The sequence below is a fragment of the Gadus morhua genome, chromosome 4, assembly GCF_902167405.1.
Source record: "Gadus morhua chromosome 4, gadMor3.0, whole genome shotgun sequence".
NCBI lineage: Eukaryota > Metazoa > Chordata > Actinopteri > Gadiformes > Gadidae > Gadus > Gadus morhua.
In genome coordinates, this window is record NC_044051.1 from 21,224,203 (window position 1) to 21,242,314 (window position 18,112).

Sequence of the window (18,112 nt, forward strand, 5' to 3'; positions counted from 1 at the left end):
GTGTTCGATACATAAGTGAACAAACACACATTTTGCGCTTTTCATGATCCTGTGCCGATTACATTCATTCATATTCATGTATCCAGACACAAATGATGGGTAACGATGGCAAGCCACCATTAGACACACCCACCCACACACACAGGTGTGTGTGGGTGTGTCTGTGTGTTTAAGGTCATGTTAAAACGTGCGTTGCGGTGTGACGAGGCAGCAGCCCCCGCGGTCAGCAGCTGCTGCTCTTGTTTTTCCGAGAGGTGCCAGAGTTCTTGAGTGCACTAAAGGACAAACGGATGCGCTCTGCCTTGCGCTAGCTGCGGCAGATGAGTGTGTTTCGTACGTGTTCGCCGAAGTCCTCCGAGATAAAGTAGTAGACGAAGGGGTCGATGCAGCTGTTGAGGCTGGCCAGGCACAGGGTGATGATGTTGAAGCCGTAGCCGGTAATGGTTCTCTGGTCCAGCAGGAGGCTGTAGTGCACCAGCAGCATGATGTTACTGGGACTGAAGCACACCAGGAACATGACCAACACGGTGATGATCAGCGCCACCGCCTTGCGTCGTTTCTTGGCGATGGCCTCGTCCGTCATGGAGCTCCGCAGGGCCTTGAGCATCAGCACGTAGGCCACCACGCACACCGCCGCCGGCACTACGAATCCCAGAATGCCCATGGTCAGGAAGTAGCCGGCCGCCAACTCCCTCTGGCTACGAAGGGTGACGTCATGGCACGTAACGATGTCCATGTTGATGACCCTCACCGTCTGGTCGTACAGGAAGAGGGGCGTGGTTAGGACCCAGACCGCCAGCCAGATCAACACGGAGACGGCCACGCTCACGGCGTTGTCCTTTCGTTGCCAGGATAACGGCTGGACGACACCCCAGTAGCGCTGAATGCTGATGCAAGTGATGAAGGCGGTGGAGCAGTACATGTTGGCGTAGAAGAACCCCACCAGGACCTTGCACAGACCCTCGCCGTAGATCCAGTTATTGCCGTTGAAGTGGTAGGCGATCTTCAGAGGGATCCAGATGACAAAGAGCAGGTCACACAGCGCCAGGTTGGCCATGAAGATGGAGGACGGGTTCTTCTTCTTAGTCCGGAATAGAAACACCCAGAGGGCCAGAGCGTTGGCAGGCAGACCCACGACAAATACGATGATGTAGACGATGGGGAGGAAGACTGTGGTCAGCGGGCACTTCAAGACCGTTTCATCTCTGACGCTGATGCTCACATCTCTGACGCTGATGCTCACATGTGCTTTCCCCTTCACCTCTTCCCCTTTAAAGCCTCGATCGTCTCCTGGAATCAAATACAAAGAAAATATTGCTGTGTCCAACTGAAAGTTCCACTTTAAAACACATGTTCACTACCTTAGGTAAACCTTTACTTTTTAGGTGAGTGCTGCATGCCGCGCTCATCTTTTGTTCTTCTTAGGTTTTATTCTTTCTTTCTTTCTTTCTTTCTTTCTTTCTTTCTTTCTTTCTTTCTTTCTTTCTTTCTTTCTTTCTTTCTTTCTTTCTTTCTTTCTTTCGTTCTTTCTTCTTTGTTCACCTAAAGACTCCATTCTAGCTTTTAAATGTTTACATTAGCTTGGAATCTTGCGCTTCAATTAAAAACATATAGATATATTTTTCAACTTTTTAAATATAATTTCTTACATCTTACATCTTACACACACTTCAAACTTCGTAACTTGGTCATTTTAAAAACGTTAACCTTCATTCAAACATTTACCAAATCAACACACTTGTATCTTCATGCTATCAACTAACTACTTCAAACCTCATAACTTGGTTATTTTAAATCCGTTAACCTTCATTCAAACATTTAACAAATCAACACATTTGTATCATTACGTATATCAGACAGATTTTCGATATAATTTTTCAGAATCACAGTTTATGCCAGTCTGTGCTGGCCCCTCTTTTCTTCCCCTTATACACCTCAGACTTCAGCCATAACTCTGAATCGTGCCACATTCAGAAATATGCTGACGACACAGCCATCATGGGGTGTATAGGCGGGGACCAAGAGGAGGAGTACCCGACTCTAGTGAGAGACTTTGTCACCTGGAGCCATGCAAACAGCCTGCAGCTCAACACATTAAAAACCAAAGAGCTGGTGATAGACTTTGGGAAGTCAAGGCCACGCCCCCAAGCAGTGGACATCAATGGGGTAGAGGTGGAAACCGTGGGCAGCTACAAGTACCTGGGAGTGTGGCTTGACAAAAAACTGGACTGGGCAATCAACACCGACCACCTCTCCAAGAAAGGACAAAGCAGAATGTATTTTTTAAGGAGGCTGCGATCTTTTAATATCTGTAGTAAACTTCTGTCAATGTTCTATCAGTCGGTGGTCGCCAGCATCCTTTTTTACGCTGTGGTGTGTTGGGGAGGCAGCACAACCAAGAGGGACTCCTCCAGGCTTGACAAGCTCATCAGGCGGGCCGGCTCTGTGGTCGGCTTCAAGCTGGATTGTCTGGTGACAGTGGCAGAGGAGAGAACCACAAATAAGCTTCTGGCCATCCTGGATGACACCAGCCACCCTCTGCACACTGTCATCAGCAACCAAAGAAGCTCCTTCAGCGATAGGCTGCTCCTCCCCAGATGCCGCACCAACAGACTAATGAACTCCTTTGTCCATCGTGCCATCACACTCCACAACTCCGCACTTGGAGGGAGGAGGGGGGGGCAGCAGGAGGAGTACAGTGGATAAAGGGAAATAGAAATAGGATAGACTGATCGAGCTTGCATGATCTATTTATTTATTTATTGCTACACACTCCATTTATTAACACAAATAAGCTATACTAATTGTTGCTAACATCTGCTGCTGCTGCTGCTTCTTCTTTTTAAAATGTATTTATTTGTACAATGTCTTGTTGCATTTTAGGTTGTGTTTTTCTTGCTTGTTTATGTGTCTTGTCTGTACTACCGCTGCTGGAATTTTGAATTTCCCTGAAGGAGCATTCCCAAGGGATCAATAAAGTGTCTATCTATCTATCCATCTAGCTTTAACTTTGTATATTTTCAGTTGGTCCCATTGACTTCCGTCGAGGCTAGAAAGTGAGGACGTTGTTGTAGATGACGCTCTAGCCGGGAGCGTGTCCCCCGGGTCCTATATTCCCCGGCAGGGACCTCTGTTCCCCTCTTTGTATGAGACTGGGGAACATAGGACCCTTTTTTTTAAAAAAGGGTCCTATGTTCCCCGGTCTGTTACTTTTTCCATCATTACTGCCATATTCCGGCGGAGATAACCACCTTTTTTTTATCTTTTATCCGGTAAACAAACCCCGAGATTCCCAATCCCTATGAGAGCTCCCCGCGCTACGGCCATCCGGAGGCGCACAGAGTTTTTGGCCGTGATATTATCTATACAATTATATACTATCATATACTATTATATATAGAGCTCCGGGAGTCGCAAACGGCAACAATCACTTTCTCCATGCTGCGGTTCATCCCGGATTTCCTGCACTGAGTTGGCCGGTTGACGCTGATTGGCTGTTACGTTACATGCTAACAACAATGCTTAAAGTATCTTTTTTCACATCATGCTATCTACACAAACGATATGCCATATGAAAGCTAAGCCCCAAAGGAATGAGCCTCATCATTTTGTGAGCTTATTTCGATGAACTAGATGAGTTTCCGTTGTCCGGTAATTACCGGTGATTGACCGGAAAAATATGAGGAGGACAAAAAATTCTAAATGTCTCTGGTCAGAATGACCAATGGAAATAATTCTCTCTGCACAATTTGAATTGCGTTTAAATCTTATACAGTGGTAATTTGTTTAACCAATTCATGTAAAACAATGAGGTTTTTGATTGAGCGATATTACCCACCACTATCCTCGAGCCGGATCGGGCCGGGCCTTTGATCGAGCGTTTGTGTTTTGTTTTAAATAAAATTATCATTGCTTTATTGGCCTAATCTGAGGAGAAATCTATGCCATAAACAGAAATATTATAGGCCTTCACTTGCATTGGTAGACTGCTCAGCGAAGCCACCTTGGGGAAGGAAGAGTCATGAGGCTTATGCGCATTGCAAGTGTAACCTGCCTGATTAAAAGGCTTAATATTATTTATTTATGTTGAAGCATTATTTTATTTTGCGTTTTATCTATTGTAAGTTTTATTTTGTAACCGGAAGTTTATTTGGACGAAACACCGGAAGTAGTATGCTGAAACACAAATAGCTTTACTTCGCTCATTGATGCACAGAGCACTGTTTCTATCCGCACGTGTTGGTTCTATCCGCACGTGGTGGTTGGAAAGACTAAATCAAAAGAGGTGGGAGTACAATTGAAGAAAAGCACTCGTTTCACTGAACCTCTCCTGAGTTAAATCTTGGTCAGGTCTTTTGCCTGGATGTAAAAGAGTTCCAGCCTCGGTGTACAACGACGGTTGATGAACGGATAAATTGATGGCGAGCTTCCCAGTCCAATTGTGATCCTCTATCATCATTCCAACGGATCGGTGGTAGGATTGTGTCAGTCTCCCTGATCGACACCAACGAACGCCTTCCCTGAGCACATTCCGTGACTTGACTATTTCCCTGACAAATTGACTCGGACACTGATTGAAGTTGCGAAGCAACAAAGAACATTACTCAAACAAGATATTTTATTTTATTTGTGTTTTTTGGGCCCATAGGTTGCAATTGTATATTATGTGCTCAATGTTCAGTTTCAAATTAAAAATGCACATTTAACTACAACTACCTGTGTGCTCTGGTTATTGCTATTCTCCCAGCTCCTCAGAACCTGGAGGTCCAGACGTGTACATACCTTGAAGTGGGTTACACAAGCAGCAGAGCCACTCTAGATACATTTGTCTTTAAAGGCCCACTATGCAAGATCGGGCATTTCTTCGCTGTTTTCTCTACACAGCGCCCCCTACAGCTTCGTAGTAGATATTTTACAACGCTGTCGTAACAACTCGTTGACGACCCTTCCCCATGCACTTCTACGCTAGCCATGTGCATTTGTTTTCAAAGAAGCCGGCGAATGCGTGGAGCCATGTCCGAAGTAGATGAAGTGCGGACAAGGTTATACATTTTTAAAACGGTGTATTTGTATTGCAATAAACATAAATCCATCCTTTTTTATAGTTGACGGGGAGAATTTATATCCTAGATTATGATTGTTTTATTTTAGGTTGAACAGAACAATCAGTGTAAGAGTGTTGGCCATCATAATAACCTAAATAAACAAGAACCTGGATTCGGGGATTCAGCCTGTATCAGGGGGACGAGACAGACGAACGGGAAAACACCCATGGAAACATGAGGATAAGGCCGGTTATCCTCATGGATAACCGGCCAGAACCCCATCACCATTTTTATATGATGTGCATGTATTTACCTGTATGTCAATTGTGGCACCCATTGCACTCCTGACCATCCCTGGAAGAAGGGATTCCCTACACTGCGTTTCTTCTCAAGATTTCTTCCTTGCTGATTCAAGGGAGTTTTATCTTGCCCGTGTGGGGGCATGGGTAAAGGGGGGTGTCACAAATATTTGGCCTGTTAAGCCCTTTGAGACTGTAATGGTGATTAAGGGCTATACAAATAAAATTGAATTGAATTGAATTGAAAGGAAACACACAGGGCTCACAACAAAACGGTCGAGAAAACACATTTTTACAGGGCTCACAACAAAATGGTTGAGCAAACACATTTGTACAGAGACTATCAACATCAAGAATACCACAAAGACAAAGTTCACCAAAGGGTACTTTCAATTTCAAAAGCAACACGGCCAAGTCGGCGTCTGATTTGCAAGCTTCTTTTCCTTTCAGTTCACGCTATTCCTGAAAATCTTGCCCAACGTTTACTCGTGTCTGGCCTCTCTGTCGGTCAGTCTCCCTTTTCTCTTAGTTTGTTCCTCCGACATTGGGTTTCTCTGTCTCTTTTTAGTCGGCTGATCTATGATGAATGTAACAATCCCTTAGTTACTTGTATTTATATCGAGCCGGTTCTGTGTTTGGGGGTCTGTGCCGTAAAGCAATTCGTTACTTCGCGAGACCCGAGACTCCCGCGAGAGTGGGCGGCGGGTCGCCGGCAGAAACCTATTCCCTTTCTCCGCCAAGATGCGCAAGGGGGAGTCGAAACAACGAACAATCGAACAAAATGTATAATAGAACCATCGCAATGACTCTTAGCCTGTTATATTAAGGTAAATCAAGCCAAAAAAGTTGCATAGTTCCCCTTTCACTCGTGTCTGGTCTCTTTTCTGGTCCAACTTCTTTTTATTCTTCTTTTGTTCCACCGACAGTCGCCTCTTGGGTCCCTTATCAGTCGATTGATCCATGATGAATGCAACAATTGCCTCGCAACTGGCTGTTTATATCTAGCCGGTGCCATGTTTGGGGGTATGTCTGTGCCGTAAAGTATTTTCGAAATTACAATCTCATCATATCCGGATTGGGTCCGTCCGAACAGAGCAAGTTGCATATGCGCTTTTTCCTTGGAGAGGCGACATGAGGCAATGACACACCCACCAAACGACCCAGAAATGGTTGCAGAACCATCAGAATAACTCTCAACCTGCATAATTAATGTAATTTTGGCTAGAAAAGTTGCATAGTGGGCCTTTAAGTCAGCAGCGGCACGGTTCACAGCTGCCAAATATCGAAAGATGTAAAAAAAGACATTCAAATTAAATCTTCCAGGTCACATGACCGGCACCACTTTTTTCTAGCAGAAACACACGCACGCACACACACTAACAATCAGAACAGCTCAGCTATTCTATATAGCTATATATTCAATTTTGATCACTTCAGATATTTGTTTAACTCTTCACTTTATTTGTTCTCAACCATTTTAAATTGTTTAAATGGTGTGCATGTTTGCATTGTTTTCTCCATTTAGTTGAAACTCCTTCACTTGATTTTTAGCCATTTAACATTTCTTGATGTCTTAAACTATGTGGCTTTAATAAAACATATTTTCAACCACACTATGCACTACAGCATTACCCACAATTTCTGCAGGAAATGCATTTTCCATTTGCATCTGTGACTCTAAGGATGAAATACATGTTTTAGCAAGATCGTTTTCAGATCGCTCTTAATTCAACAGATGGCATCAAAAGGTGTGTAGAATGGCCCATACCAGCGTTTCACAACATCATGGGGCCAGGCACATCAAAACACGGAAATGTAACTCACACCAAGTTGTAGGAAATAATTATTTTTTAAAAAGCTCACGCACGCGCAATATTTGTATTGGCATGAAGCAAGAAATGGCATTAAGTTACGGTCAACAGTATCTGAAACAGTTATATTTCAAACACAGAGTGTTCCACGAGAGACCTACTGAATATCTTGTCAGGAAAAATTTATAAATATTTATACAATCTCAAAGTCAGCTAATAACCTTTCTAGGAAGGACTCTGGAGTGGGGCTTGGTCTGAATCACTGCACCACACCTAATATAGAAATCTGAAGAATAAGTCAGATGGCTCCCATTTCCCTCTGTCAAATGTCTGGGTGTTTTTGAATGATAGTACACAGTAGCGGTTCCTTGCCGAGCTCACCAGGGAGGCAAACATGAACGCGCATTCATGAACGCTCGCAGTGCTCCCGCACATGCATGTCTTTTCTAAAGCGTAGTTCTACACAACTTTAAAAAAACATACTCGCGTGACGTGTCGTTTGGAGGATAATAACTAAAATAAACTAGACACATAATAAATGAGGCTGATTATGTGAACAGGAAAGGCTATCACAGTATAAATGTTCAGGTAAGTATACGCAGCCTATATTGGCTATTTCCAATATCTCCATGATGGTTTGTTAATCGCTGTCAATCTTATATTTTTATCATTACTAGGGCTCAGTCTGATTTCATTGCTCATTGCTCAACCCTCATTGCTCATTGCTCAACCCTAACCCTAACTTTTAAGCCGACCCCCTACCTCTACCCTTCTTCCCCTACTAAATGGGACAACCCTGCCCTGTGACGTCATCGCTAGTCCCTACCATGTGACATCATCATTAGTCGTCGACGGCTTGTATGTCATTACTCGTCGACACTGTATATGTAAACAGACGCGATAAGATTGTTGCCGGTTCACAATGCCTTCTTCAGCTGCAGTGTTTTCTCTAGCTTGGGTGTTAAACATCTTCTTGAGGTTGAGGTTGCAAGACAAGCGGAGCAATCTCAGAAAATTAGTTTTTCAAGGACGTATTTGACGCATGGGAATGCTGGTGGATCGGTTTGAGGCATGTAGAACAGACTGTGAAACAAGTTTAGTTGTAATTATCATAGCCACAACATGCTAAATACTAACGTCAATTTCTTGGATCAAGCTCTTTGTAATACACGCAATGTAAAAAAAAAGGACTGTCTGAATTGCGACAGTTGCATTGGATGTAACTACTAATGCGTTTGTGCTTCCCATATCTGGAATTGTTTTCCCGGCAGTTGCAAGTCGTAAAAACTCCTTCAGATTCAGAGTAAATTATGTGAACTTATTTCCCTTTCCAGACCAAGGGTCCGCAGTACTGCAAGCTGAATCCGAACGTGCCCATACTGCGGTTGTGGTTCAACGTCAAGCTTGAGCTGAAGTGGGACTTCCGCCTCAGCAGACGAGCCATGCATGGTCTGAAGAGACTTCTACAGAGGGACCAGGACCATGGTTGAGGTCATGAATTCGAAGTCCTCACCTACGTGTACTGGCTGGCTCATGGACTTTCGTATCGGGTTGTATCCAGCGTGTTCATTGTGCCAAGATCCACAGTCCTTCAGCTTCAGGCAGTTGGGCAAGGATTTGCCCAGATTTCAGGGAGCCCTGCCTTCGGCAATGTTGGGGGAGCAATAGATGGCTGCCACATCAGGATCAAACCCCTCTACTGCACAGAATCAACTATTTGAATTACAATGGGTTCTTTTCGTTAAACATGCAGGCTATTTGTAATTCTGATGGGTCGATTTCTTGATATTTTTGTTGGCTACCCAGGGTCAGTTCATGAACAGAAAAGAAAAGAAAAACAGCAGTTTTTACACGGCAAAACGGTACCCTCCCCATGGTTACATTCTTCTGGGGAATGGTGGTTGTCCCTGTTTAAATACGCCCATCTGCATAATAACCCCGTACAAGGCGCCCTTTCGTGGAGAGGTACAGGGGTGTTTTAACTACTACCATTCAAGGGGGCGCAGCATCATTGAACGGGCGTTCGGAATGATGAAGACCCGATGGAGGACGACCCTTTTCCGAGCCCTGGAGGTTCGGCCGTCTTTTGCCCCACTTGTTATTGCGTCCTGTGCCGTTTTCCACAATGTGTGCCTTGCTTGAAAATGCTAGCCAGACATGCTAGAGCCAGATGCAGATGCTCAACACGAAATGCTTGACCCCCCTTCAAATGCATTGGCTGAGAATAAAGAAGGGCGGAGATCAGTGGCAGACTGGGACAATAATTCAGGCCGGGAATTTGATGCCATTCCAGGCCACCCTTCTCATGCAGACCACCATACCTCTAGTTGTGTATTATAACACTATTTGATAGTTAAAAGCAAGGGCGTAACCATGGTTTAGACATTGGGGGGGTCAAATTTTTTATTATTATTTGTTAAGTGCATTGCCTACAATTCAGCCTTCCTCTCTGCCTCCCTGTCTGTCTGTGCTGCCTGCATTGTGACCACATGTCATTATGTTATCAGAAGAACAGTGGCTGACCTTCGTGATAATTTTGGTCTATATATTCTGCTTGTATTAGAAGTAGGCTACTTTTATGTATTGCTGACATGTAGGCCCAGGTTATAAACAATGTTGTAAGGCTGTCTAGTCTCACATTCAAAATTCTCACCTTATCACCTGCATGTCCAGAGCATGTCCCTGTCTGGCCACTGCTTTCAGCATGCCTGTCTCTCTCCCTGTCTCTCTGTGATGCCTGCATTGTGACCACACGTCATTTTATCAGAAAAAACAGCGACTCATATTTTAATTAGGCTACTCGTTTTATTTGCTCACACATTTAGCTCGGTATCAAGCTACTAATTGTCTGGAGAAAAAAAAAACGTGTACGCTCGGCTGCTGGTCCAGTTTTATCCGCTTTTTAAGTAACCTTTAATTGTCCGTTACCTCCTCTCCAACACGTTAAATAACGTTACTTACATTCAAATGACTCACCTGATCACCTGCATGTTCAGAGCATGTCCCTGTCTGCAGAGGCGCCGCATCCCATTAGGCATACCAGGCAACTGCCTGGGGCCCCGCAATTGTTTGGGGGCCCCGGGCCACGGGGGGGCCCCCTAGAGCCAAAAAAAATAAATAATAATAATAATCTTTCCACCCCCCCCCCCCCGTCAACAATCGCTCGCTACCCCCCCCCCCGGTCAACAATCCTCTGCCTAGGGCCCCCACACTACCTAGAATCGCCCCTGCCTGTCTGGCCACTGCTTTCAGCATGCCTGTCTCTCTCCTTCTCTCTCTGTGCTGCCTGCATCGTAACCATGTCATTTTATCAAAAGAACAGCAACTGACCTTCATGAGCTATATTTAATATTCTGCTTTTACAAGGCTACTCGTTTTATTTGCTTACTCAAAGCTCGGTATCAAGTTACTTACTGTCTGAAAAAAACTGCGTATGCTTGGCTGTTGGTCCAGTTTCTTCTGCTTTTTAGGTAACCTCAAATCCTCCATTACTCAACTTTACTTTCTTGGCTCTCACTGAAGAAAGAGTGTGGGGTAACCATGACAACGCAGAAAGTCGCGAGGTGGTTTCAAACTAAATCTCACAAGTATCCCCACAAGGATACTATGTATCCCCACATCACGACTCACTTCAATGGGTGCCCGGTCATTCAGCTGTTCAGCACCCAGGCTCTGGAACTCCCTCCCCCCACACATAAAACAGTCAGACACCATTTCAACCTTCAAGTCACAACTCAAAACTCACTTGTTCAAACTCCCACACAACGTCTAACTGATCACTGTTTTTATTTATTTCTTATTGCTTATGTTTATTTTTTTTTTATTTTATTTTTTTTTTCCACAATGTCTTGCTTTTTAAAAAATGTATGATGACTATATGCTCTGTAAGGTGACCTTTGGTGTCTTGAAAGGCGCCTCTAAATTAAATGTATTATTATTATTATCATTAAGTGTACAATTAGGAGGGGGGATTCACACACTTAACAAACGGAAATAAATTGAAAATAAATAAGACATAACATGAGACCGATCCATTGACAGGGTTCATAAAAAGAGAACATATATTTTACATTTTATCCTGCTGTATATTGGGGGGGACAGGTTAGTATTTTCTCAACATTGGGGGGGACAATAGAATACAATATTCACTCATTAGTGTCAATAAAGTAGATCACTAAGAGTAACAAGTCAGCGATTATCCCTAGTAAACCTTTTTTTTAACATGACAAATGTTCTCTTTTCACCAGAGTATAAAATCCGAACCCGACAAAGTCTATTCATATTTCATAATATTGTAATGACCACGGAAGAGGCAGTGAATGAAGTGATTAGACAGCTTAGATACCTAATAAACCGTTGGAACACGCAAGACCGGTCACCATAGCAACGCTGGTAAACAAACCCTCGGAGCTCGGCTTTTGGCCGAGTTTTATACCATATAAAGGAATGAAGACATTTAATGGTCCAAATATTATTAATAAATATTCGAATATATTCGAATATTAATATTGATAAACATACAAACTTTTATCTTTGGTATACTACTGCGACTGCTTGATAAACGAACATTCCAGGTCGGGGAAGGGGGAAAATCAACAGAACTTGCGGTGGTTTGCGGCCATCCTGAACCAGCTCCCGGGTGTTTTCTTTTTAAATGCTCGTGCATTGCCGTAGTGCTGCTGTGGTACGCTAATGTAAATTTGCATAGTCGGCAAATAACCACCTTGTTGGGAGCGTTGAGAGTGAAAAAATCCCACACTTTTGATCACCTCAGTCGTGTTTTTTTTGCTGTTGGAGCCTCTGTGCTCCCGCTACTACCGCTTGCCGCCGCCATTGTTATGATTAAACGATTGGCGACTAACGTTCTGGTGCATATTTACCGCCACGACTGGACTGGGGGGGGGGGGGGGGAGGCGACTAGTCGACGCAAATTATTCATGTCGACGATTTTTTGAAGTCGACTATGTCGACTACGTCGACTAATCGTCCCATCACTCACGGGGTGAGTTCGGCATCAAACTTTTACTTACAACTAGCATGATGCTGCTATTGACGTCTTAGATGTCAATAGCGGTGAACGAGTTGATGGACTTAACCCTTCGTGAACGATAAACGCAATGAAAGCTGTATCGTTTTTGACTGACCTTCCCTTCTGGTGAACATGTCACTTATTTTGCAACATTTTGCTCCGTCTGTGGCGAGGGCTTTACGTTTTCTGTCCCTCTCTCTCTCTTCTCCACCTTTCCTCTTTTTCTGACTCTCCATTTCTCTCGACTACTGGAATGAAGACAGCGGAGCTAATTGGTTGTTGTGTTACGCCGACAGGTCGCCGAGCGGCGTTATTACGTAACAAGATGGATCGATTTGATTGGCCCGGGCGTCAGTCACTCAGTCCGGTGACTGTTCAAGTCAGGCCAGGAGGACCATCAGGCCACCGGGAAACGTCCCGGTGCTCCCGACGGCCAATCCGCCACTGGCGGAGATTATTAGCATACTAGAGAACGCCGTATTTTACGCCGTTGTGATGTGCACAAACGCGCCGTATTTTACGCGCGGTATGATGTTCAAAACAGTGCTTTTTACGCGCGCTCTTGAAAGGCTTAATTGCGGCGTAAAAGCGGCGCTTTTTTGCGCATTTTTTTCTTTTGGTTTCTCTAAATTTTTGAGAGAATGTTGGAGAAGATGTGATTGGTTGAGCCAATGTGTGTGTGTGTTTTTGGTTCAGCGTTTATACTGTAAATAAAGTGTTTCTTCTTTAAAGTGTTCTTGTTCTTAAACCGGACCCTCTGATTCTTGGTCGGCTTAGCGCAGGAGGTAGAGCAGTTGTCTTGTAACCGAAAGGTTCCTAGTTCGATCCCCAGCTCCTCCTAGCCGAGTGTTGATGTGTCCCTGAGCTGGCTGATGCCTTGCATGATTGACGCTGCCGTCGGTGTGTCAATGTGTGTATTAACCAATGTGAGTCACTTTGGATAAAAGCGCCTGCTAAATGCCCTAATTGTAATTACAATTGATTCTTATCTAGATAACGGCAGCCAGTCTGTCCCTTGTAGCATTACCAGGTGTCTGGTTATCTATTATTATTATTTTACGGCGTTTTTACAGCGTAATGAAGGTGATACGCCACTAAATGATGCAGTTTTCTGGCGGGGATGGCTTGCCATAGTAAAGTTGTTCAGAACACGTGCTGATACGTGTAAAATAACGTCGAATTGAGTCGTCCTGGGCTTGCCATGGTAAAGTTGTTCAGAACGCGCTCTGATACGCGTAAAATAACGTTGAATTGAGTCGCCCTGGGCTTGCCATATAAACGGCATTTTTTACGCGTGCTCTAGAAGGACTTCATTGCGACGTAAAAAGCGGCAAATTTTTTGCGCATGACGGCGTAGAAAACACAGGTGTTTTACAATTGACAGCGTTTTTACGGCATAATGAAGGTGATACGTGACTGAATGAGGTTGTTTTCTGTCGGGGTTGGCTTGCCATATGAGATTGATGCTGAAAGCGTGAGTGTCACGCCAAATGCGTGAGAGTTGGCAACCCTAATCGTTTAGTAGGACTTTAAAGACACCGACAATCCAAAACTCGTGACGCAGCTTTTACTTAGCCACCTACAGAGTTTATGTACGATCATTCAAAAACGCCATATTATTTCCCATAGACATTTCACAGAGGAAAGGCGGGTCTTATGGCGCGTTCAGATCGCTGGGAATTATTGGGAAAACATTTTCGTCGTTCACGAGAACTTTCCGACGTTGCAAAAATGTTTTCCCCATAATTCCCTGCGATGTGAACGCGCCATAATATAACTACTATCGATGAAATCATATTGAAGGAATTCGATAACCGGAAATAAGGCGAGATATAATTGATTGATGGGACATCGTTTTCTGATGCAAGGTTCAAAACATGACCATAAGACAAGGATTACTTTAATCAATAATGAAGCAGATCAGAGATAATTCTAATGTCTTCTCAATACTGTAAACAATACCAACGATCACTCAGCATTCACACTGACAGCCGGACCTCTACTGAGTCTACTCAGGAAAACCATAAAAATAAGCCAAGGATACTTACCATGTACGGCCATAGACTTTGATATGTTGAGGAAATAACATCGATAACTTGACTGATATAAAATGTAGATTTAGTATTAAGCAATAGATTTACATTTAGTTCAAGATTTGAACTAAATGTAGATTTTGATGTAACATGCTGATATGTGAAAAAATGAGCAGTGTGCAGTTTGAAGGGGTGTTTATTTGCTAAATCTGGAAAAAATTAACTAACCCTAATCCAATATCGATATATTCAATTGTGTGCCAAATAACGGACACCAAACTAATAATCAAATTTTCCTTATTTGTGTTGACTATCTGAAACAAAAAATAAAATCTGAATCACAGAAGAAATCCATTTGAGCAATGTGATTTATTGAAAAGAATAAAGGATCCAGATATTAGAGTATAAAATAAACTGAAACAACATGCCTTATTTGGACAATAAACTGCCGGTCGGATACCAGCAACACCTAGCCTGGTCCTACCAGACCATCGTACTTCATTTCATTTGTAAAGAAGATTTGGAACTGCTCAATTGACAAACGTTCACTCACTTGGAGGCGGGTGTCTGTAGAAGTTTTAAATTGATTGGATCTGCCCAGGGCCACTCTGGATCTGCCATAACCAATCGCATAACGTTTGGTCGTGACGTATGTCATGCGAAGGGACCGGCTCCTTCACCACTAACGGAGACGGCTGGAAAATCTAACTTTTCCCGAACCCGGTGGGGAGCAGCTCCACAACATCATGGCCACCAACAAAACTCTGCAAAGCTTGTTCTTGCTTTAATTGATCGATTTTCGGCAGCTATTTCACTTTGTGCCTTGAATTTATCGGGTATTCCCCTGGATGGTCCTATTTTATCAATTTTTATGTCCTCGTCTGGTTCATATGCTCTCTTCCGCCTGTTTAGGTTATCTTTTTCTAAATTACCGACATCTTTTATTGATGGTAATATTGCAATCTCTGTAACCACTTGGACTTTTGCGCATCGTCCTCTCCACATTTTAGCAAGTATGGGACGAAAAATGTTATTACCGCAAAGCCAAAACTGATCTGCCACCACTCTGTCCTGGCTCACGAATGCTCCATCACTCCACAACATTGACATGTAGTTCTCTCTAGACTTCTGCTTAGAGCCTGGTAAAAGCTGAACATTTTTAATCGCAGGTGGTTGAAATAACATTCGTTTCCCGTTTATATCGAATAGTGTGACATTCCAAATTATGTTACATTGTTCCTCTGGTATACTATCTACATCGCTGGCATTTTTGTTTCCTTCGTCATTTTGATAGCATTCTAATCCCTCTTCAATATGAAAATTGGTTTGTTTCGGTCGTGTTACTTCGCCTATTTCTTGTGATAGAGTTATGTCAAATTCTCGGCATCTTTTCATAATTACGTTCCATGACTTTCCTTCATATTTATCTTCAAGATATTTGTTATGTTGACTCGATCCTAACAGCAGAAAACATTTCATTGAACATATAACGTACTTTTTCTGATATGGGATACCTTCTGTTCGTGTTCTATTTAACTTGACCTCTATATCATACTCCTGCTGTGTCTGTTCTTTTAAGCAAAATTCAAAATCATATTTAGTATTTACGACATATATTGCATCCTGACGATTTTTGCTACACAAATAACAGTTGTTTGCCTCTATTTGTTTTCCCGTAAATTCGACCCATTTGTACCACCTATTTGATTTTGCTTGCCTAAACAACTGGTCTGTTGTTCTTACCCTAATGCGGCCACTGGGATCAGGTTTATATTGTTTTAGGGTCCTAGCTGTCGAGCGGCGACCAATGCTTTTAGTTTTATTACCCTCGATGCTAAGATCCTTGTCGCCATAGTTTCTGAATTTGCCATTGATATTGCGGTTGTCAGTGTTTCTATATTATCCTCTTTAGACATTATCATTGCTGTCACCTCTACTTCTGCTAGCATTGTTGTCTGTATTATTTCACCCTGAGCAGTCGCTGCTGTACCATTTAGTTGTATTTTACCCTGAGCAGTTGCTGCTGTACCATTTGTTGTTAGTTTTTTTATTAGATTACTCATGACTGTTGTTATTTCTCTAATTGGAGTTACGTTAGTGGTTGCTAGTATTGTGGTTGCCTCTCTAATAGAAGTTACATTTGTGATTGCTAATATTGTTGTATCCTCTCTAATATAAGTTACATGCTCTGGTTACATTTACTCTGTCATCATCTGAAGATTTTAGTGGATTGCTTTGATCAATCTCAACGACCTTACCCGGTTGATTTTTGATTACACAAGGGTCTTCTGCTTCTAATGTAAAATTGAACGTTCTGTCTGTCACTGCTTTAATAAGTATATATTCTCTCATATTTAATGTATACTTTCTGTTATAATCCCATGTTTTTCCTGACGTTACTGTTAAACACCATTTCATTGGTTGAGGTTGTATATGTACTTCACACTAGGGCTGAACGATTTTAAGAAAAAATTGAAACTGCGATTTTTCTGGTAGAGATTGCGGTTTCGATTTCAACCACGATTTATTTTCTTTAAATCAAGTTTCAGTATAAATTAATATAACCAATGAATTCCATTAAGGTAATGCAATAATGAAAACTGCTGGCAACAGATTTCAAATGCAAGACTGTTTATTCAAGTACCTAAGAAACAACAACCAAAAAAGTCAAATAAAAAGGGAGCCCTCTTTCTTAAGTAAACTTGCTTCAATGGCTCATCAGCATCAAAATAATTGCACTTTTGTAAAATAAAAAAAATAAATAAAAAAAAACGCAGCTTTGACGATCCCAAAATCGTAATGCTTGAGATCGTGATTTTCGGTCGAAAACGATAGATCGTTCAGCCCTACTTCACACTGATCTTTCCTATGCGCATGAATCAAAATTCTGGCGAAAGGTTAATGTACATAACGGTGGGTAACCTGACATAACAGTAAACATAAATAAATTAACTTGGTTCTGCGGTGGTATCTGAGCATATAAGACTATTTCCCTTTCTTGTTAACTAGTCCTGAATGATTTGGGGCCGGATTGTCCTGTGTTCCTCTCTGGCTTCCTTCAGTACCAGCCCCTGATTCCTGGCTCTTCCAGGTCTGTGTTGTCTCCGTGGTTTCATCCTTCCTCGGGGTCTGTCCTTGTGCCAGCGGAATCTGGCACAACCCGTAAAGGATCAGGAACAGGCTCCCCGATTTCAGCATCATCATGTTGCTGTATCTCTTGGCTCGACTGGATCTGTTCCTGGGGCAGCTGGTCAGCCCCAGGTGTGTCTGCATCTGGCTCCTCACCCTCCTCCTCACGCTCATCCCTGGCTTTGGGTTGAGCGGCTTTTGTGCAGTGGTTGAGATGATACCACGTGGCACTTCCTTCCACTTGGATGGCTGTTGGTGTTGCGTTGGTGACTTTGTATGGTCCTTCTCTCCTGGGCTCGTTCCACTTTCTCCTGAACACCCTGAGGTACACTTGGTCACCTGGCTCCACCCCCCTTGGTGGTTCCTCCTCCAACTCTGGAACTCTGTCTTTCTCCTGTTGAAAAATAAGCCTGTGTATGCCAGTTAGTTGTCCCATATAGCGTCTTAATTCAGTTTCCAATTGTTCTAATGGAGGTCCTTTGTGAGGCCCTCGCATGACAGGTGAAGGCATGGGTCGACCCGTAAGCATTTCATGCGGGGTTAGATGCGTCGTTCTTTTTAGCTTGCATGCGATAACTCATTAGTGCCAGTGGTAGTGCATCAATCCAATTCAAATTAGTACTTGCACAAATTTTGTTAATTTTTGTTTTGAGCGTCCCATTAACTCTTTCCACCATACCTTGTGATTGAGGATGGTAGACGCAGCCTAATCTTTGTTTGACATGCAAATGCTGAATTACTTGTTTTAGTGTTTTCTGAATAAAAG

General features: G+C 43.0%; 1 protein-coding gene across 1 annotated transcript; it reads right to left on the minus strand.

Annotated features, from left to right (window-relative positions):
- Positions 1 to 223: 223 nt before the first annotated feature.
- Positions 224 to 1,555, minus strand: LOC115541371 (proteinase-activated receptor 2-like). The gene is given in 2 exon segments (XM_030353057.1): positions 224 to 1,290; positions 1,543 to 1,555. Coding segments are annotated over 2 exon segments (1,080 nt in total).
- Between the last annotated feature and the right edge of the window lie 16,557 nt (positions 1,556 to 18,112).